The 23,540-nt window shown below is 34.3% G+C and overlaps 1 protein-coding gene across 4 annotated transcripts in view; it reads left to right on the top strand.

Annotated features, from left to right (window-relative positions):
* XPO4 (exportin 4) overlaps positions 1 to 23,540 on the top strand; it is a 98,611-nt gene that overhangs the window by 32,938 nt on the left and 42,133 nt on the right. For all 4 annotated transcript variants that reach the window (XM_045567675.1, XM_045567672.1, XM_045567673.1 and 1 more), the window contains exons 5-8: positions 1,909 to 2,025; positions 2,762 to 2,915; positions 18,718 to 18,830; positions 23,357 to 23,514. In XM_045567675.1, coding sequence (XP_045423631.1) covers positions 1,909 to 2,025; positions 2,762 to 2,915; positions 18,718 to 18,830; positions 23,357 to 23,514 — 542 coding nt within the window. The remainder of the gene's footprint in view (positions 1 to 1,908; positions 2,026 to 2,761; positions 2,916 to 18,717; positions 18,831 to 23,356; positions 23,515 to 23,540) is intronic.

Raw genomic sequence — 23,540 nt, forward strand, 5'->3', positions numbered from 1 at the left:
AGTTTATGTTTAATTAGCACGTCTGGGTTCTTTTTAGCTGGCAGGTTTTTGTATAAGTTGTACATGAATTCTGTTTTTTTTTTAATTCTGTTGTCAGTAGATCGATTGTCTTGTCTGAGATTCTGAAATTAATTTCCTTATTTTAGTAAAACAAATTTTCTCAAACATTTAGGTACCTGTTTATAATGTTCTGTTGGCTGACATCCAGTTTAGAAAGGATAAGTGAAAAGCCAAGTCTAAGGCTTGTAAAAATTGTTTTCAGAATTCTAAGATCTTGGAATTCATCTTGTTAGATCATTGTGAGTTAACTTTTTCCTCTGAATTTCATTAATTTGATTTAATACCTACTTTCCCCATCTTGATGTTATTTCAGTATGTCTGTGAAGTGTTGAGTGCTGGTACTTTAGTCACCATTCTAAAGGAAAGCCATTTTTAAGAATTACGATTTTGTTAACTAAAAAATAAAGGGATTGTACTTGCTGAGTTTCTAAGATCCCTTTAAACAGTAAAATGACGGGCATGTGATAAACTTTTTTCTGTGAGAGGCTTTAGTGCCTGGTTTCTCAGACCACGTTCCTTCCTCTCCGTGTGCCTGGAGCCATACAAAGACAGTTAAACAGGAGCACATTTCTTGAAGATTTGGGGAGGAGGGGACATTTTTATGTTAAAACAACTGTACATTTTGGAGTAAAATTACAAAGTGTATATATGTAAGCTAAACCAGGAGCGTTCAGAGAACTTTTGTCGTTGTGGCAGACATAGTCCATCGATATCCTCAGATATCCCACAGAATTTTCATTTACTTTCTGGTGCGGAAAAGTCTGGGAAATGGCAGTAATGTGTGGGATAGTGTGTCTTCCATAAATACTAGCTATGCAGTCATGCTTATTTTAGTTGAGATTAAGAGGCAAGCAGGAATTTAATTCTTTTTTTTTTTTTTTAACATTTCTTAAAGGAAAATTTCAGACATATGCAATAACAGACACATAGTATATTGGTCACCCACAGAGCCATCACTGTCACCTTCGATAAATATCTCATACCAATCTTTAGGAATTTAATTTTATGTATATTTGCTAAGATTTGCCAAGATAAGCATCTGTAAGGTCAAGGTACTGACATCAGAAGCATTTCTGAACAAAGATGTTGCAGTTGGTGGGTGGATATGACTGTGATCAGCTGTTGTATAAGCTTGCATAAATAGTATCATCTTGACTTTAATCTTTCGGTTGTTCAGAGGTAGTGTGCATATTTCTGTTTAACTCCTGGAAATGTGCCAAAATAATTTGTATCCTCTCTTCATCCTTGGTACCTTGAACCTAAATAGTCTGAATAAAATCAATGAGTTGACAGTAGGAGAGCGTGTTAGATAGAAACAATGAGAAGGAATATCTCCATTTTTTATTTAAAAAACTTTTGGCTACTACCTGGTTAATATTTTGGATACTGCAAAGTCTGTTTCACTTTTCATGTGTTTGGGAATACATTTTACAAACATCAGAGTCAGAAAGATCTGGGTTGAAATCTTAGCTGGCGTTTGGTAATAACTTACCCTCTCCAAGTCTGTTCTCTCAAGTGTAAAATGGTGGCATGGATTGTTGTGTGAATTAAATGAAATAATATGTTCAATGCTTATTATTTTAAAATATCATTTGAATTCTATGATTAAGCTGGAGGTGACCTGAGTTCAAGTATCAGATGGATTTGTATTACTATAGTGGAGGACGTATGGAAAGGAGAGCTAACCTTTATTTTGTGATTTCTAATTTTCTGACTGGTAGTTATAAGATCTAAAAATATAATGAGATATCTAAAGATAGAAAATGTTCCTTATGTTTGAACAAATGTATTGAAACAAAGCATTGAAAAAATAATGCCTCACAATCATTTCTTATCAAATAATTACAGCAAACTCTGGCCTGTTCTATTCTAACTGCACTATTAAGTGAATTTTCAAGTTCAAGTAAAACTAGCAACATTGGATTGAGTATGGAATTCCATGGTAACTGCAAAAGAGTTTTTCAGGTATTGGTATTTTTGTTCTTGTGTTTTCATTATTGTATCATTCACTTTTTATTCAGTCTGTTCCTAATGGGTAAGAACATTTATTTTAGGTAGCTGAGGATTCATTTTGTGATTTCAAAGGATGTAGTAAAGTGATAGGTTTGGTGAACATAGTTGACAGTTTAAAATTACTTAATTCTAGTCTTAAAACAAAAGAGGAGTGCTACTATAAAGATCCTTATTTATTATTTATTATCATTTATTATTTATTTCTTAATTGTGTTTAGATATAACTAATTCAATTGATGGGACTCTGCTGGCCTTAAAAATAGGACTGGAAGAATGCCAGAGACGGCCGTGTATTTAAAATGTTATTGCAGATGGTGTGGACTCTTTGTCTTGTCTGTATTGTTTGGCTCCGGAGGAAAGTTATGTGAAGGCATTGGCTTAAATCCTAGGGCTCTGCCCTGACTCCTCCGGCTCTGCACTGACTCCTCCAGCTCTGCAGGAGTTGTCAAAGGCTCTCTTTTTTATGGAATAGCATTTATATTACAGTAAATATTCAAACTGGTGTCACTTGAAAGCATAGTGTGATGTAAATTATGAGTAGAGGCCTAAAAATGGAAGATATTCCTAAGGAAATAGTGTTTTCCACTGGAAATTTTAAGGTTTTTGTTGGTTTTATCTTATGAGTCTAAAAGGAATACATTTTGAGTAAGTTTTCCATACAGAAATATTTGTGATTTATTGACTATAGGAAGAAGACCTTCGTCAGATCTTCATGTTAACTGTTGAAGTTCTGCAGGAGTTTAGCAGGCGGGAAAACCTCAATGCACAGATGTCTTCAGTATTTCAGCGTTACCTTGCACTCGCCAATCAAGTCTTGAGCTGGAACTTTCTTCCTCCAAATTATATCCTTTTAACAAATGAATAGTTTATTTGTGGTAATTTTCATAGATGACTTAATTATGGCTCAAAGTCTTTTTTATCTCCACAGGTTTTATAAAACATGATGTTGAAAGAAAATAATTTTTAAAAAAAGAAATAGAACTTAATTTCTTTTATTTTTATAATGCCACAATATAGTGGACTAATGAAAAGATTTCAGATTCCATTTACTGCATTGAGGAAGAAGGTTGAATTACATGGAACCATGTGATGGTTAATGGGGCCACTGCTAACTTAGGAATAGCAATATTCCTTGAGAAGGAAAAGGAAAAAGGTGGAAACTGCATTTTTATTAAGAAACTGAAAATCATTTTCTTCTTGGACATGTAATTACATTGGATTTTTTTCACTTATGTTCCTTAAAGCTAGTTTGGCGTACTCTGATCTTTATGGTTGGCAATATTGTTCAAATGTAGATAATCAGCTAGTAATACGTTTATTTTTCAAAGGCCTTTACCAGTATAAAGAGATGAAAATTTCATTTTTAGGAAATTATTTATTAATGCAAAGTAAATTTGAATGGCTTATATTATACATATATCTGCTTTTTTATCAGTTACTAAATTGGAGAAATTTGTAGCTTAGAAAGCAGTTTCTTGAAGTTTATGATTTACTTTTCGAGAGCATCTGCTGTGTTTTTTTTTTTTTCCCCTTTTTCTGCTCAGACCTTGCAGGGATGACATCTGCTGCCTATCGATAGATTTAAACCAGAAATATATCGTGGCTACCCATTTGTTGCATAGTTAAGTCAGGCAGACCTGCATTCAAGCTTCACCTGAACTTAGGCATATTATCTAAACTTCCAAATCTCAATTTTTCCAAATGTAAAATGGGGATATGGATTGTTGTGTGAATTAAATGAAACAATACATTTAAAACCCCAGTTTTAAATTGTTTTGCATTTAAAACAGTTCTTAATAGCTGCTATTTATGGAGCTCTTAATAGCCTCCTTGAATAAAGTAGTTTATCATACAGCTAGCCATCTGTGTCATACTCTTCTTTCTTGATCTTATACCCTCCTGTATGGTATCGGAAATGTAATGTAACCTATTCTAGATGTCTTTAATCTGGGGGCTCTGCTTTCTATTTAAGAGAAAAAGACTAATGATAAGCAAACAGGAAATAGATACTGAGCCATATCAGAGATTTATGGTAAGATACATCTTTATTCCAGCAGAGCCAAGCACTACCACATTCACATACATAGATGTTTACTAATTGTTTGTGGCTGGTAAATTGTGGGATTTAAAAGGGTGTGGTGGGTTGTAACTTTTCCTTCTATTTTCAACTTACTGCTTTCATGCGGTAGAAAATTAACTGTAGAAGGATAAAGACGGTAAAGTGAGTCTGACTCCCCAAAACACGAATTCTTTGGTTTTCTTTCCCAAGGGCAGTCACGGTAAGCTGCTGCTTTACGGGGTGAAGGTACAGTGAGGTTAATCACTTTTTCCTTTTATTCCTATTCTGTATCATCTTTTTCCTAATTAACCACCTTTGTGGCTTCAGTATATTAATTTAGTTATTTTTGGTTATAAAGAGGTACATATTTTCTTAGGTTTGCTTTTTAAAAAATTTCCACTGTGAGTGTTGCAATATTATTTTTGTTCCAGTTTGCTTGTTTGTTTGTTTATTTATTTATTAAGATGGTAGGGCAGACTTTATACAGGGGCCCGTGGTGATAGGTATAGGGACCACTGCAGTGGGATCTTGCAGTGAGGGAGATAGATTGGACTCAACTCCCTGCTCCAGTTTTTTTAGTTAAAATATGTTGAAAAGCCTTGAGAGATTTTAAAGTATCAGGCCATATGGAGCTATCAAAACATTAATTATATATGTAGGGAAAATCAACAAAATTTACACTGAATATATTGTATCCAATTTTGAAGTTTCTGTTTTAGGGGAAAATATAGTTGGTGGAGAGTGACTATTTCATAGAGAAACAGTTCTCTGGGCGTTTGGAAACAAAATTTGTCTAAAAGATACACACACATAAAATATTTTATAAAGTATTTAGATAAAGCTTTGGAAACCTGTCATCTGAAAATGATAAGCACTACTGTGGTGTTGCCAAAGGAAGTAATAATAATCCCTTGTTTAAAGAAAGTATATTTTGGTCTTGACTTGAGGATATTCTGCTTCATGGCTTAAAAGTGAGTTCTTTTGTGATGGTAGATGTTTGTATAGTGCCATTTGTTGGCTCACTGAACTACAGCTAAATATTTCTTCCTTTGAGTGTATCAGCTTTAAGTGTAGGAGGAAGAACTTGGCAGTGGGATTAAATCTAACTACAGTTTTAGCACTAATTAGGGAAACCAATTTCAAGGAGTTCAAGTCTCACTAATTTCTAATTTTGGCAATTGCCTGAATATCTACCATTTAATCAGTAGCGAAAGAATTGAGTAATTATTCAGCTTTATACCATGGAGAGGATCTAATAATCAAATTAGTCAAAATGTGTTGAGTTGGTGGCTTCTTTTTTTTAAGGCTGATCAAGTGAAGCAGTGGGAGTGGAGAAAGAAGAGTTGGTGGCTTCTTAAAAGATGATTTACCTTTAGGGTAGACAAATGAATAACAAGACCATGTAGAATGTGTTTATATATTTTGTGTCTAATATATTTGATAATTTAGGATGGTATCATGTTAGATTAGGCTGTATTAAACTATAAATCCCCATTCATAATTTTTTATAATCTGCTTTCTTTTTTGTATCTTTATTTTAATACAATTTCAGACATAAAGATACACTGAAAGAATAGCTCAGAGAACTCTCATATGGCCTTTGCCAATTGTTAACATTTTCCCGATTTATTTTCTCTCTCTCTCCACATGTGTGTACAAGAACACACATATGTACATGTATTGATATATGTGTATGTGTATATTTAGACTCTTTTTTTCCTTGGAGTCCTTTGGAAGTAGTCGTAGACATTATACCTCTTTACCTCTGAATACTTCATTTTGTATTTTCCTAAGATCAAGAATTTTGAATTTACACTGTGGTTCTTGTAAGAGATTGTCTTGCAAAACCACAGTATGATTTTGAAAATCAAGAAATTTAACATTGATACAATATTATCATCTAATCTACAAATCTGTCTTCAAATTTTGGCAGTTGTCTCAGTAATGTCCTTAGTAATTCTGTCCCCTTCTCGAAATCCAGGAAACAAAACATTGTTATTACTTATCATATCGTCTAAATCTTCTTTGATCTAGAATAGAAAACCATAAGGAAGAGAAAATATTGTTCATCAAGTGGAAGTGAATCAACATAAAGGGTGTCATCTTCATTGTTTTCAGGTTACCAGGCAGAGGTGGAGGAGGAAGAGGAGGGTTGGTCTTGCTGTCTCAGGGATAGCAGAGGTGGAAGAGGTGAGGAGGTGGAAGGGGAGGCAGGAGAGTCAGGCACACTTAGTGTAACTTTTATTGAAAAAAATCCACATGTAAATGGACCCACGTAGTTCAAGCTTGTCTTGTTAAAGGACAACCGTGTAGATCAACTGTATAGATAATTCACGGAGCATTGGCTGTGATAGCTCAAGGAAGTAGGGGTTTGTGCCAATGGAAGGTTATGTTTTGTACTTTAAGCTCTGGAGAGATGAACCTGTTTATTGCCTGAGGGGAGAAGTGAGGATTTAGGAAAGAAAATGTGATATTATAGTACTAGGCCAAGGACATAGATGTTGAGATAGCCCAGGGCTTAGTTGAGGTAGTGAGGAGGACAGGAAGGAAGCCCCCTGTGTTAATATGAGTTGCCTGCCTCGATGATCCAAGTTTCTCAGCTTTTGAACAATGATTTGATCAGCTCTGTCTAGGATTGTTCCAAAATGGAGGAACAAAGTGGTAGAAATCAGTGTCTGATGGAATTTTAAAGTACGTACATACAAAGCCATTGTGAAGTATTTAATCCTCTCTTTTTTGAGCAATCAATATTTCCTCCAATTATTGTCTCTATTTATACCTGGTATTGTGCCCTTTAAAAAAGAAAGAAGGCTGGGTGTGGTGGCTTACATCTGTAATCCTAGCACTTTGGGAGGCCAAGGCTGGAGGATCACTTGAGGCCAGGAATTCAAAACCAGCCTGAGCAATATAGCAAGACCCTGTCTCTACAAAAAAATAGAAAAATTAGTTGGACGTGGTGGTATGGCCTGTAGTCCCAGCTGCTTGGGAGGTTGAGGCAGGAGGAATGCTTGAACCCAGGAGTTTGTGGTTGCAATGAGCTTTGATGATGTCACTGCAGTCCAGCCTGGGTGACAGAGTGAGACACCGTCTCGAACAAATAAAAAGAAAATAGGTCAGGCACGGTGGCTCATGCCTGTAAGCCTAGCACCTTGGGAGGCTGATGCTGGAGGATCGCTGGAGGCCAGGAGTTTGAGACTAGCCTGAGCAAGAGTGAGACCACATCTGTATTAAAAAACAAAAAGAAAATTGAACTATAATGTCATTTATCAGTGTTTGAAGTAGTTCATGTATTATCTCTTCCAGGGATATTTCTACTTTAAAAGGAAGATATCCAAAAGAACCAATATGAAGAATTTTTGACTTTGGGCCATTAGGAGGAAAGGGTATTTGGGGAGCAGTTCCTTCACTCTTGGGTCATAGCTGACTGTCTATGCTCTACTTACCTGTATCATATTTTTACAAGTATTTTGTTTAACTTGGTAGTTCTTATATCTGTTCTGTGTCCCCTGTCCCTCCCCTCTTGCCTGTGGTATGCACCTGTACTGCCTATAGTTAACATGTCACTGTACTACACAGCAGTTACACATAGCTGCCATAGGTGGTAGGGCCTTTGGAGGGTAGGAGGGGAGAAATGAAACTGCTTTTCTGATGTTGCATTGCCGCCGATTAGACATCAGAGAAAGGAAGATCTGCTAAGTTGTTTGCTATCGCCTGAGCTGTGATGTGACATTTTATTTTGTCTTTCTAAACCCACAGATGTTTTTTACTTATTATATTATATCGTTTAAATTAGTACAGGAGCAGGGTGGAATGGATTGAACATTAGAAAAAAGTCTCCCTAATGAGGAAACTTGATTTTACACTCCCTAACTCTGAATTGTTTGGTAATTTTAGGGCAAAGGCAACTTAGGAGCTGAACATTACATGTCAGTGGCAACATCATCAGGTGCCCCTCACCTTTTGGCTAGTAAGTTACATCATTTATTCAGGTATCAGTTTGGGCAAGTCTGATTTAAATATTTTAAATATAATATTTCTCACTAGAAAATGATTTGTTTAAAATTATCTAAATACTTGAAAATATTTCATGAACCAGTCTAGATTATTTCAGTTCAGTAAATCTTAATGCATGCCACTGTTTATGAGGCAGGGACTGTGCTGTGAAGCTGAGAGTTCAATATTGTAGTATTTGGGAAATGATACTGATGGGAACATGGTAAGAGAGCTGCCCGCCAAATTTACATGTTTTTCTCCCATGTTAGGTTTGAGTGAGAAGTGAGTCCTCAAGAAATTACAACTGTATAGAGAGGTTTAGTTTATTAATAGCTAAAATGAATTCTTGAACATTTTTCTATACATTTTAATTTTGACATTAGGATCTTTTTTTGGTTAGAAAGCTGCTATTGAGAGAGCATCGTGACCATGTGAATTTAATCCTTTCATGGATTAAATAAATTTTGCTTTTGTCATGGGTAGAACTGTACTTCCTACCCTGATAGTTGTTTTTAGCAGATTTTGGTGATTGTGCAAACTGGGGGAAATTGTGTAAATTTATTACCATTCATGCACAGTCAGTGTTGCGCTGAGAGTGGTCTGGTAGCATTATCTTGATAATATTAACATATTAAGATCAGCCACCAAAGCAGTATCCAGTTGTCATCAACACCTAAATGTGTAGAGTTTAACTGAATAAAAGTAATGGAAATGTAATCTAATTGGGGTAAATATACTTGAGGTAGCCTTTTGAATATTTAGTTTCTCTATTTTTTAAATCTACATAGGATGATAAATATTCTTCACCATATATCAGTTTTACCTCACAAAGCAGAATGTAGTCAGAATTGTCATATACAGAAGACTTTTATTTTTAAAATTTAATGTTTAACGTTTTTTGTAGAGATGGGGTCTCGCCATGTTGTCAGGTTGGTCTTGAACTCCTGGCCTCAAGCAGTCCTCTTGCCTTGGCCTCCCAAAGTGTTGGGATTACAGGTGTGAGTCAAACTGTGCCCAGCCAAGACCTTTATTAAGACTTTAAAATATGTCACTTTTAGATTAAGTTAAATAAAAGGTGTATTAAATAAAAGGTGTACTTGGTGCACCGTCTTGCCTCTTTTCATTAAAATATCAGTTATTCTTAATTGATAATTCATGTTCAAAAACCTGTTTGGCATTATTAAGGCATATGGACAGGACAACATTTTTAGGCACGAGAAGGCACTATTTTTTCCTTTTTTTAAAAAAAGAAAAACATTATTGAGATATAATTCTCATACCGTACAAGTCGTATATTTAAAATGTGCAATTAAGTGTTTTTTGGTTTATTCAGGAAGTTGTGCAACCTTTACCACTATCAATTTTAGGAAATATTCATCATCCCCCCAAAACCTCACACTCTTTAATAGTTACCCCCTTAGTCTCCCCATTCCACACCACCATCCATGACAACTACTAAATCTTTCTATCTATATAGATTTGCCTATTCTGGGTATTTTATGTAAATGGAATCATACAATATGTGGTCTTTTGTGACTTCTTTCACATGGCATAATGTTTTCAAGGTTTGTCCATGTTTGTAGCATTTATCAGTGATCCATTCCTTTTTTTGCTGAATAATATTCTATTATATGGAGATACCACATTTTATTTATCTGTTCATCTGCTGATCAAGTGATGGGCTTTTGAGTTTTTCCTACTTTCTGAAAACAATATTTAATATACAGGCATGCCTCCTTTTATTGTGCTTTGCTTTATTGTGTTTTTTTTTTTTTTTTTTTTTTAGCAAATTAAAGGTTTGTGGCAACCCTGTGTTAAGCAGGTCTGTTGGCTCCATTTTCCCAGCAGCATGTGCTCTCTTTGTGTCTCTGTGTCAGCATATTTTAGCAATAAAGTATTTTTAAATTAAGGTATATATATATGTGTGTGTGTGTGTGTATATGTATATACACACACACACACACATATATATATATATATATATATACTGTTTTTTAAATATAATGCTATTGTACACTTAATATGCTACTCTCTAGTATAAGCAACTTTTGTATGTACTGGGAAATGAAAAAATTTTTGTGACTCACTGTATGGCAATGGTCCGGAAACGAACCTGTAGTATATCCGAGGTATTCCTGTAGAGTAATCCTGCGGTGAACATTCACACACAAGTTTTTGCATGGAAGTATGTTTTCATTTCTCTTGGATACATACCTAGAAATAGAGCTGCTGGGTCATGTACTAACTCTACATGTTTCATTTCAAGGAACTGCAAGACTGTTTTCCACAGCAGGTGCGCTATTTTACATTAACATTGCAATGTATGAGGATTCCATTTTGTCCACATTTTCAACACTTCTTGTCTGTCTTTTTGATTATAGCCATTGCATTGGATATGAATGGTATCTCACTGTGGCTTTGATTTGCATTACCCTAATGGTAAATGCTTTTGAACATCTTTTCATGTGATTATTGGCCATTTGTGTATCTTCTTTGTAGAAAAGTGTATTCAGATCCTTTGTCTGATTTCTAACTGGGTTATTTGTCTTTTTTAAATTATTGAGTTGTAAGAGTTCTTTATATATTCTAGGTAAAAGTCTGTTAACAGATATATGATTTTCAAATATTTTCTCCTATTCTGTGGGTTAATTTTTATGATGTCCTTTGAAGCACAGAGATTTTTAATTTTGATGATGTCTAATTTACCTATTTTTTCTTTGGTTGCTTATGCTTTTGTGTTGTATTTAAGATGGCTTTGCCTAGCTCAAGGTCACAAAGATTTAATTCTATATTTCCTTCTAAGAGTTTCATAGTTTTAACCCTTATATTTAGGTCTATCATCCATTTTTGAGTTAATTTTTGCATATGGTATAAGGTAGGGGTCCAACTTCATTATTTTGCATGTGAATATCCTGGTTTTCCAACACCATTTATTGAAAAGAATATTCTTTTCCCATTGAATTATCTTGCCCCCCTTGTGGAAAATTACTTAAGAGTAAATGTGAGGGTTTATTTCTGGCCTCTCAATTCAATCTATTGGCCTATAAGTCTGTTCTTATGCCAGTACCACACTGTCTAGATTATTGTAGCTGTGTAGTAAGTTTTGAAATCAGGAAATGTGTGTCTTTTAACTTTGTACTTCTGTTTCAAGATTGTTTTGTCTGTTATGTGTCCTTTGCATTTCCATATGAAATTTAGGATCAGTTTATCAATTTCTACCAAAAAGGAAGCTTGGGATTTTGGTGAGATTGTGTAAATCTGTTGATCACTTTGTGGAGTATTGCTATGTTAACAGTATTAAGTTTTCTGATCCATTTATTAAGCTCTTTAATTTCTTTAAACACTTAAAGTTTTCAGAGTAGAGGTTTTATACTTTTGTTAAATTTAGTCATAAGTATTTTATTCTTAATTCAGTTGTAAATTTTTTGAAATTTCATTTTCATATTTGTTGCTAGTGTATAGAAATAAATACAAATGATTTTTGTATGTTGATCATACATTCTATAACCTTGATGAACTCATTTATTATCTCAATGGATTTTTTTTGGATTTTGTATATACATGATCATGCCATTTGCAAATCATTATTTTTTTTAAAGGATTGTTATATGTAGGTTTCCACTGTGCAAAAGATCATTTATGAAAGTATCCACATACCCAGGTGTGGGTGGTGCAGTGTCCATGGCTCCTGGGATTTGATAAGTGTTGAAATCACTCTGTGGCCCATTGAGCTAATTGCTTTGCCCATTGTGCCCCCATCTCAGTCTCTTGAAAGGGACTATTGAGATGAAACCCACTTGCTTCTCGTTCTATCTTAGAGCACTGTTGTACAAAGAAAGTGTCCTGGTCCTATGATCCTCTGCCATGCCATCATACCCATTTGAAAATGTTCGCTGAGATCCTGAATGATCTTATTTCTGCCTCTCTCTCACCACTCTCCTCTGTGCTCTTTCTGGTAGAGCTGCACTCATAGGCCACTGTTCCTTCTGCCCTGGTGCCTTTGCACGTGCTCTTTCTCTGCCTGGATCCTTAGTCTTTGCCTGGTCACCTCCTATTGTACTTCAGCTGCATACCCTAGACCAGGTTAGGTTATTTGTATTATCACTTCCCATATGCGTGTTACATATTATTTCTTCCCATCTGGCTCACTTCCGAGTTGTAATTTTTCATTCCTTAGATTATTTAAGTACAGTTGACCTTTCTGTATCTGAGGGTTCTGCATCTTTGGATTCAACTAACTGCAGTTTAAAAATATTCAAAATAAACAAAAAATAACAATACAACAATAAAAAATACATATTAAAAACATTAAAAAATACTATTTACATCGTGTTAGGTATTGTAAGTAATCTAGAGGTGATTTAAAGTATATAGGAGTATGTGTGTAGGTTTTATGCAAATACCATGTCATTTTACATCAGGGACTTCAGCATCTATGCAATTTGGTATCCAAAGGAGGTCCTGAAACGAATCTACTCAGATACTGAGGGATGACAATAACGTCTGTTTACCCCTCCACGAAGCTGCATGAAAGCATGGACCATGCTTTTTTTGCTCACTGCATCGTTAGCACCTAGTATAGATGATGCTCAAAAACTATTTATTATTTAATTATTGAAGGAAGCCAGTTCAAAAGTGTTAGCTCAGTTCTTGGATGTTTGTTTACTGCTAATATAGTTCAGCTAGTAGTTCACCTGGTGTCCACAAATGCTTAAGGGTTTTGGCAACGCTAATCATAAATGACAATATCATTTTGTAATAAGAATGTTTGGCAGATATGTGTGGAATGTTGGCTTCAGTAATATTTCTTTTTTTAGTTTGGTTACACTGTCTTTTATTGGTATTCTATTTTTGTGGATCTGATTTGGTTTTGGTAAACTTTTTTTTAACTTAATCTCTTGGGGAAAGCTAACTGGATCATAAAGTAGTGGCGGGATGCAGAAGCTTTCACCTACATTGGATTTCCAGTAAAGCCAACCTTAACTGTTTGGAGGCAAGGCTTGGGAAGAAATTCAGGTGAGGCCAGTTTTCCTGTATTTCAGAGGATTTGCAGTTGCTTGGACTTCAGTGCCATGTATAAGATTAGGCTCATTGGTTCTGTGCTGTGCCAGAAAGAGAATTAGCAGTTTTGTTGTTAGAAAAATTAATAGTGCAAGAGATTAAATCTTTAAGAAGAAAAATGAGGCTTCCTCTTTTTCCTGATACTTGTTTCACTAATGAAGTGGGGTAAAAAAGAACATGGGAAAATGGAGAGAGTATTTCTTTAGTAAAATATCCATTGTTGCTACAGACCTTCCTATGTTATAAAATACTTACAAGAATGGACAGTGGAAATCTTCAGACTGTCTGTATTTGCTTGACGATAAGGTATAGCTACGGTATGACTCATTTAATTTTTTTTACTGTCAGTCTCCATTACAAATTGATATCCTTACTGAAGGTGTTAGTAGATGAATAAGCACTTATTTGCATATTTAAGGACCTGTGTGTTTCCAAAGATAGCTTCGTATTAAGATGTGTGTACTTACTGAAAATACTGTTTGTTGTACGAGAACTCAAGACAGAAGACTTAGTAGGATTATGCAGTGACAGTCAGTAGCAGGGTGCGATTAAGCTCTGTCCTTCTGGCTCTTAGCCTAGTGTGTGTTTCGTCATGCAGTTATAGAATAGGGCAGGTGGTACATTTCTATATGCCTTTGATTTCACAGAAGTTGATGAGCTTTCCTAAGCAGAGAATTTTAGAGCTAGATAGGATTGTTGTGGGAGAGGGGCCAGGGAATGGAGAGGTAATTCTTCACTGTTCTTTGGTGCAGTTGAATTTACACGTGGCTGTAACTGATTTTCCAGGGGATTACAATGGCGTAGAGTTTAGAAGACTGGTTGGGTTTTAGCACTTCAGAATTGGATCTCTTGCTGGAACCCTTGCTAAGAGGAAGTGGACTTGTGTTTGGTACAGTGACAGAAACATCATTGTACTATTAACTCCTGGTTCTTTAATTTGATGAAAACTTGGGAAGGTAAAGGAAGATTAGATTCAGATGAAAATTTTTCCTTTTTTTTTTTTTAGAGACAAGAGTCTTGCCCTGTCACATAGGCTGGAGTACAGTGGCACGATCATAGCTTGCTGTGTAGCCTCAAACTCCTGGGCTCAAGTGGTCCTCCTGCCTCAGCCTCACGAGTATCTGGGGCTGTAGAGTTGCACCACCACACCTGGCTTTTTTTTTGGGGGTAGAGACAGGTCTTGCTATGTTGCCTAGGCTGATCATGAACTCCTGGCCTCAAATGATTCTCCTGCCTTGGCTTCCCAAAGTGTTGGGATTACAGGCATGAGCCACTGCTTCTAGCTGACAAATTTTTTTTAAAAGATAGAGGATTATTAAAAGACTGAAAGCAGCTCTATTTGCTTTTCTTATTGGTGGAATTGTGTTTTGTTTGGTTACAAATGAATTATTTTGATAAAAAATGTAAATTCTACAAATTCAGTATTTATTTTAGAAAAATATATAAAATCATAGCCCAAGAAAAATTTTGAATTACACTCTTATTTGAACTTTGGAAAAATGATACATACTTAACTAGTGCCAATCTGTTGCTAGTCATAAAATCTGACTAGCATGTAGTACATGTCGTAAAACATTGTCTAGTAAATAATGGGTTCATTGTCAGACTACTTTTATTGGTGACATAGTTAAGAAAGATAAAGCAATGTAATGTCCAGATATTATAACATATTAGTGACTATAAACCAAAACTTTTAATAGGGAAACTATTGTTTTATTAAAATTACTATTTTTTAAGCGAAACTATTGCTTTATTTAACCTTTAAATCATTTTAAAAATATTGTTTTAAGAATATGAGTGCTGCATTTTTGCATTCTGGTGGTAGTGGTTTTGTTTGGTTTTTATAGTATTCTACATTAAGAATTATCAGGGGTAAAAATGATATTTTTGTATTTCTTATACCTACAGATAGAAATAGTTATTTGGGAATACCAGATTAAAAATGAATTACCTTAATTCTTTACATTAAAATGTAAATATATGGTTGAGATCTGTATATAGCTGTTCTACTCACATTGTGATATGCTCTTCTAGTTTTTGAAAACTGAAAAATAATACATGTACATTGAAAATAACAATATTTCAGGTAATACTAAATACTATGCAGTGAATAGTAAGCCTCCCTCCCACATAAGAGCCTGCGTAGTCCCCTATTCAGAGGCAACAACAATAGTTTCACAGTACGGTGTGGTAACTGAAACACATATTTCTTGTCAGAATAGCATTGTTCTTAAAAATTTGTTCTGTTCATCATTATAGTGTTCTTTTTGTTGTTTTTATGTTTAACTTTTTATTTAAATGCTTTTGGGGATAGTTAAATGTTCTTTTAGTAGAGTGGGATATTATTTGTAGCCATAGGATTGTGTCTTATAAAAACTGTAGTATATGTGCCTTTTATTATGAAAACATGGTATTATTAATGGTACTGCCAGACTGGGTGATTAAAAAAGAAGGTAGTTAAGTCTACAGTGTTGTCTGTTGGTTCTTCAATGGACAATAAGGGTAGCCTCTTTGCATTACAGCTGTGCTTTCTTAATAGAAGACAAACATCATGCCAGAGATAAAAATCCTTTCCAGGTTTGGAGTTAGAAAATGAAACTCACATGGACTTTTAAAATAATTATGGGGAAAAGTTATTTTGTGAATAGGTATCACATACTAAACTCACAAATCTCTCTATGCTGTTGGCTACGTGTAAGAAATTCAAATCTTAACCATATTCTGGTGATCAGCTTTTTAGAGAAATTTGGCTATTATAGTTGGGCACCAGAAACAGTGTACTTAAAAACAGACTACTGTCAAGAGGGGAAAACCAAGATTAAAAAAAGATAAGATTTGAGGATTATTTTGAACCTGATGTTTAGGTGAGCAATTGCAATTAATTCCATTTCATATCTGGAAAAGGCCCTCTCTTAAATTCATATTCATTTTCCCTTAAATAATTGATATCCAGAAGTATATAAAGTGTATACTTTTTATAATTAAAAAAAGGTGAAGGAGAGAATTAATCCAGAATCTTGGTTTAGGTTTAGTTTTCTTTTGTAAGATTTATTTTTCTTTTGTACTTTTCTACTGATACTTTTGTAAGATTTACTAATCTTTGAAATTATCATCTTCCACTTACTAAATATTGTTACTCCCCTTGCTGTTTTATAGCTGGCAGGCCTTGTTAGAATGTGGGAGATACTCTTCATTCACTTGGAATAAGATTTTCTATATTTCGAAAAGTAGCAAAATTTATAAATATTATTCCCTTTACTTCTGCCACCTATGTTATTTTTCTTTGCTTGAACTGTCTGGAGATCTTGGAGGGAAGTTTGAACTTTTTCTTGCAGTTGCAGCACCTGATGTATTTTCCTTCTTATCCAGAGGGAACATGCATCTGCTAGCTACTAAAATGGCAGATCATCTGCTTTGAGACCATTTTATTATGGTTATGTGAACCCATTTGTGTCTCATTTCCCACCCAATTTAAAAATAAAATCATGATACCTTTTTTGAACATATAAAGTTTTAATAAGTTTTTATTTTCCTGGTTAAAAATGTTTAGTAATTATATACATATATTTTGTTAGATTTGGATAGCTAAAAAATAAACAATTTAGTATCATTTTAATGTCAGACTATAAACTAAAATATAGAATTAGATTGTCATAATTTCTGCATTTTTGCTCAACACAGTATACAGTATAGCCATTTATTAATAAATACATTTTATTACTGAAGTTTATATACCAAAAATTACCTTTCAATTAAATAAATGGGATGTTCAAAATAAAGGGAAATAAAACTGGAAAAGAATAAATGGGGTATTTTTCTATTTTTATTAATTACAAAGAGTTGATTGCCTTACTCAGATAATTTATTTCATATACTACAGTCTCCCCCACTTCCCATTGTGGGAAATCTCAAACATTTACAGGAGGGTGGATACCCAGCTTTACCAGCAATCAGTTCCCAGCCAGCCTTCTTTCGTCTATACTCTGCTGTCCCCAGACTATTTTGAAGCAAATCCTAGATGTCAGATCTAAGTTTCATTCATAAATATTTCGGGTTTTTTTCTATGAAAGATAATCAAGCCTTCATTTTTAAACCACAATAAAAAGATCTGGTATTGAATCAGTATATTGTATTGAATGAAGAATACAGCATTAACTTTAGGCCAGAGTAAGTGCCGAGTGAGAAAATGAGCCTAGGATATATTGATAACTCTTGGTATTCACAGGCTGATGTTTTTCCTCTACTTTTTAAAATTCAGGCTTACCTTATTTTGAGTTCCAGTAGCTCCTTTTTTTTTTTTTTTGGCTTTCTACTCTTTCCCTCTCCCTCCACAAGAGGGCAGATAAGGAAGAAAGAAGTAAAGTTTAAATGAATCTGATTTGAGTTTCACTTTTGTTAATCTAAGGGAGTTGTGGAACATTTTTGAGGTGACTTTTCAGAAACAAGTCTTAACTTCTTTCCTTCAAACAACTCACAGTGAGACAAAATAAAATTAGCTATTTTAAAGGGAGGTGAGCAATAATCTTTCTAAAAAGGGTTTCCAAAGCATTAGCACAGCTTTTAATTTTTTCTGTGATTAATAGTTTCTCTTTAAAAATAATGATTTGGGCTTTAATGAAAATATAGCATTTTAATTAGTATCTAATTTTTACAAACTATAGTTTTGGACAACTATTGTTAAGATTTCTCATTTAGTGATGTGCATGTTGCCTAGTTGAGGTACTTTAGCTGTGCATTTGAATAGCAGTGGAAGAGGCATAACTACTGTCTTTATCCCCAATTTTCTCATTTATTAAAAGCCTCAGTTACCGTGGCAGTGTTACTGAATGAATTATATTCATAAACACCTAAAATATGTTAGTTACTTTATGTCAAAAACAGTATTCTGTTTGAAGCATATTTGACATTGAATGCCTGCACACCATGTAACTTGCTGTTTAGTCTGTGGGAATTTTGAATAAGCATCTGTGAAGTTTTTTGTCAATGGATTATTTCTTTGTTGGACTTGGTATTTGGATACTGTGATCTGTGGTAGTTTTTGTTCTTTGATATGATGTATGTTTACTCTTCTTGGGTTTTTGCCCCCTGGTTTTCCAAGTGAATATATTTCTTTTGGAAAAATGCTATTGAGTATTTGTGCTTTTAGCTGTTATAATATATTGTGGGAAATGATGAGATAAACTTGCCGAAATTTATTCTTCTTTTTGTATGTATTTTGGCATGTCTTTTGCAATTAGTGTTTTTCCTTCTGTTGCCACCATTGAGATCTCTGATTATCAAAGTTTCTATATCCCTGCAGCATGACACATAATTACAAAGAAACTGTTATCTTACATTCCTATAGCATTCTTTTTTTCCAGCACTTAATGCCTTTTATTCCTTAGCTTCATGCATGAATTATGTAGCATATGTGAAGAGGCTTAAACTGTTACCATTACATTCTTTCTGGATGGCTCCTGTTATATTTAGGATATACTTATACTTTAGACAAAGTAAGAATGTTATTGTTGTCGACCTTGACACCAGATAACTGGGCAGACATTATATAGCTATGTTTGAATCCTCACAAAATGTGCTATTGAAGCCAACAGAGTCCTGGCGGGAGACTCTTCTGGACAGCAGAGTTATGGAGCTTTTCTTCACCGTAAGTCTTAGTCTTCATTTCTAGTAGCAAGGGCCACAGAAAAGAGGAAATGCCTTTGTATCTTTTTTAAGTAAAACAGAAAAGGTTGCTTTTCTCCCCAAAGGCTTCTCTTCTCAAATATATATTTGCTTGAACAGAAATTATATAAGAAAATTCTTGCTAATTTGTAAAAGCATTATTTAGTTATGAAAGGTTTAATATTTTTTAGAGCAGAAGTTCTCTAACTTCTTATCTCAGGACTCATTTATACTCTTAAAAATTATTGAGGACCCCAGAGAGCTTTTGTTTACGTGGATTATAGCTATTAATATTTATCCTATTAAAAATTCAAACTGAGAACTTTAAAAAATAATTTATTCATTAAAAATAGCAATAAGAAACCATTGCATATTAACATAAATAGCATTTTAGTGAACAACTAACTATATTTTTGAAAACAAAGCAAGTTTTCTGAGAAGAGTGGCATTGTTTTACAGTTTTGCAAATCTCTATAACGTCAGGCTCAGGCTCACTTGAAGACGGCCAGATGCTGTTACCTGCTGCTACCTTAATTGGTTGCAGTATTGCACATCATGCGGCCTCAGGGAAGCTCCACTGTGTATGTGTATGACAGTGAGAATGGGAAAGGCAGATACTGTCTTAGTATTATTATGGAAGTAGTTTTGCCCTTACAGACATCCTGATAGGGTCTTAGGAAGCTTTAGGAGGTCCCTGGACCACATTTTGAGAACTGCTATTCTAGAGTAGTGTACTTAGTATGTACTGATTATATTTACCAGTCATGGGTTAAGTTAGTATTATTGCATAGAAACTGATTTCAGGTATAACTTTAAGCAGTCCTTTTTATTATTGGCTAAATGTCAGGAAGTAAGCAGTATGTTCTCACATTTGCCAATGAATTTCCCCAATGGAATAGTCAAAACCTGGGGGAAAATGTGTGTGTGTGTGTGTGTGTGTGTGTGTGTGTGTGTGTTGGATTCTAATTTGCAGTTATAGGGTGAGTATACAAGTTAGTTATATATAGTGACTAGGACAAAAGCCCAAATGAAGACCAATTTAAAAGAAAAAGGCTATTTTGCTTAATCCCAATCATTAATTATAGTTTCTTTTCATGTTTTAAAAATATTATGTGTGAGCCTTACAAATGCCTTTTTTGATGGACCCATTTAAAGTATTGTAGTTAATGTGGTTATATATTTAAAAATATCTAGAACAAGGTTACCCATCCACGGCTGTAGATAAAAGATATTTTCTATAGAAATGTTCAGACTGAGCATTAATCACTTTGCATTTTCTTTTTAAAATCAGAGAAATGACTAAAAACACTATCAAGATCAAAGAGATAATTGTAACTAAATTTTAAAATTCTGTTGCCTGCCTCATCTGATAGGAATTGTTTTGATACGAATCCAAGTTCAAGTCTTTGTATTATACACTTGACTGAAAGTAGATCCCACTCCAGCAGTTTTTGAAAAGGTGAAAAACTTGCTGGTAGGACTGGAAACAACTCCACCAAATCTGAACAGCTGTCTAGACAAACCAGACAGCTGCTTCTGTCAGCTGTGAACTACCACATGCAAATAACTTTTGAATTTGGAAGTTAACCCTTTTTACTTTATTTTAACAATTTTATATTTGTGGCTAGTTATTTTCATTTAAGTAGTTTATAAACAATTTTAATTTTGTTATTTGTTACAAGATTTATAATGGCTCATCTTTTTATGTAATTTTTGTTACCTTTATTTTCTCGTACATGAATTCGTTGCCTAATTTAAAGCACTTTTCCACTGGATATCACTATTTTGCTAGATTTGAATAGATACATATAAACATACTGTTGCCTTAGATCAAGACTTTAAATATGTTGATCATAAGACTATAAGTATGTTGGAAGGCTTTTAAGTTGTATTGTACCCTTCAGAAGTTTACAAACTTCTCTATTTTTCTTTCTTTCATAAGGGTTTAAAAAAACCACTCTCATTAGGTTTTCCTCCTACCTTTTTGACAGATTCTTCTTGATCTCATTTATGGTCTCTTTTTCTTTGCTCATTGCATAAATATTGGCATTCCTATCTTAATTCTCAACCTTGCTGACTATATACACTTTCCTGGGGCTATCTCTTCCACACGTAGGACTTTAGGCACCAGTTCACCAATGACTCCTGAATCTATATTCAGCACAGGCTGCTCAGGAGTTCCAAAGCCTTATAATCCAAGTGCTTACTGAATGTTTTAATTTGGATAGCCCACAGACATCTCATATTTAACATGTTCCAGTAGAATTTGTCATCTTACTGACTTGCTTCTCCTTTTTATTCCTTGTCTTGATGAATAGCCTCACCATTCACCTCAGTGGGTGTCCTGCTAGACTTTACTTCCTCCTATTCCTCTGCCCCTTTCCCATATTCAGGTGATGAATTCAGTTTTTAATTGTATAATACAGTTTATATTGAAATACATGTTCAGATATGGTAGAACTTTTTTGTAATGCTGACATTGGAAGAAGGGCAAGAATCTATATTCTGTAAGAATGATGAGTTTTATGTTCATATTTCAAGGAACATAAATTAAACTTGAACAGTATAGGCAATTGCTAAGGACAGTTTTTTATTTTTATTTTATTTTATTATAGTGTCAACATTAGCTATTTCATTGAGGGTATTCTTTGATTTGATTCCTTACTTCTAGGCCAGGAACGAGCAACCATCTGGCTCTCTGGGTAGAGAAGATTGTGAGATGGGTTTCTGTTGTTCCAGATTACATTGCATCTGTTGATAGAATGTATCCCTGGATGTCATGCTTAAATGTTGGTTAGGTTCCAAGGCATGATGATAAAAATTTAGTTAAGGATTTCAGATAAAGAATTTATGAGTTGAGTTCAAAAGTTCATAGACTAGATAATGTGCACATATAGATTTGTCAATTGTACTTTGAATTTATTATATAAAACTTAAAATACATTGGAATACAGTTTGAAAAACATTTGTATTCTGGACGGGATTGGCAGACTTTTTCTGTGTAGGGCTGGATAATAAATAATTTAGGCTTTGCAGGTCATAGGGTTATATTCAGCTCTGCCCTTGTAGTGCAGAAGCAACCATACATGATGACATGTAAACAAACAAGCGTGGCGGCGTTCCATTAAAACTTTACTAATGGTTGTTAAAATGTGAATTTTGTAGAATTATCACAGGTCACAAAATGCTATTCTTTGATTTCCGCCAAATGAAAAACTTAGCTTGCAGCCATACAAAAATAGGCAGGAGGCCAGATTTGGCTTGTGGGCTGTTGTTTGCCAATGCCTGTATTACTCCAAAGAGATAACATATTTTAAGCTTATCAGTAGATCCATTAACTTTGTAGTTTTTAGAGTCATTTTAGTATTTTAAATTTCATTACTAGAACCTTAAGTTTAAGGATTAAGGATTAATGGGATCATTCAGTGAGCAAGGACTGAGTGGTCATTGTGCCCCAGCATACCAGTGAGTACTTGAAGGAAATGTTCTAACCTCAAGTAATTGATAAATGATTTGCAGAATCAAAGTGGACATAACCTGAAACAAATAGTGAATAAATGGTCAGTATTACATAACATTCACAAAGTAAATAACTTTGTGTGGGAAAGAAAAGGGCTGGGGTTGTGCTTATGGAAAGTAGGAAAGGGTCACAGTAAATGTTGGATGGATTTAGATTAACAGTTATCATATTTCTTCACGAATTTTTTTTTGGTTATTTTAATTGTGTCAGATCACAGAAGTGAAACCTTTACCGTCTGAGAATATCAATACTGTACAATTAGGGAGCAATATTTTGAGAGCATTTCCTTCATATAGAGCACTGTATACCAGGTGTTTCACATCCATATTATATCATTGAAATAAAACCTAGGTGAGCTTTTACATGGATTTAAGTATAATTTAAAGTTTTTATTTAAAAAGATTTTAGCATTTATTAATGGCCATGATGTAGGATAAAATGACATTCAAACAAATTGTAGGCAATATGAGAATTAATTAAAAAGTGTGCTTATGTGTTGGTTGAATGAATGAATGATTGTCTAGGGATTTAGCAATATATTGGTTTTCTAAGTGTACAACTGTTTACTTCCACTAAAGCAGCATCTATATACTCTGATTGAACTTGTCTGCTAACTTTAGCAAGAAGCTGTAGCTAGGCATAGTTAGCATAATACAGATGACTGTCGTTGCTGTTTTTAGAAGAAGCAGTATGTCTGACTGGCTGGCATCTGTTTCTCTCTTTGTCATAACATGCTGGAGAGAGTTCAATTTTCAAAATGTAGGTAGCCCTCAATTAAGAATTGATTGATATGTTTAAAATCACGGCCTATGATATGAAGCGGACTGAGGGACAATTTAGTTTAATTCAAATTTAGTTTAATTCAGGAATTAATTTTCTAGAAATAACCAGCTACAGTGAATTTTTCTCTTGCCTCATTTGGCATGGTAGACACGTGACCCTTACAAAAGAAGAATTTATTTTTATGGATTAGTAATTCTTTCTAACAGGTACATCGAAAAATCAGAGAAGATTCAGATATGGCACAAGATTCTCTGCAGTGCCTTGCCCAGTTAGCTTCTCTTCATGGACCCATCTTCCCTGATGAAGGATCACAAGTTGATTATCTAGCACACTTCATTGAGGGATTACTGAATACTATCAATGGGTAGGTATACTTGCCCTTTCTAACTG

The sequence above is a fragment of the Lemur catta genome, chromosome 13, assembly GCF_020740605.2.
Source record: "Lemur catta isolate mLemCat1 chromosome 13, mLemCat1.pri, whole genome shotgun sequence".
Classification (NCBI taxonomy): domain Eukaryota; kingdom Metazoa; phylum Chordata; class Mammalia; order Primates; family Lemuridae; genus Lemur; species Lemur catta.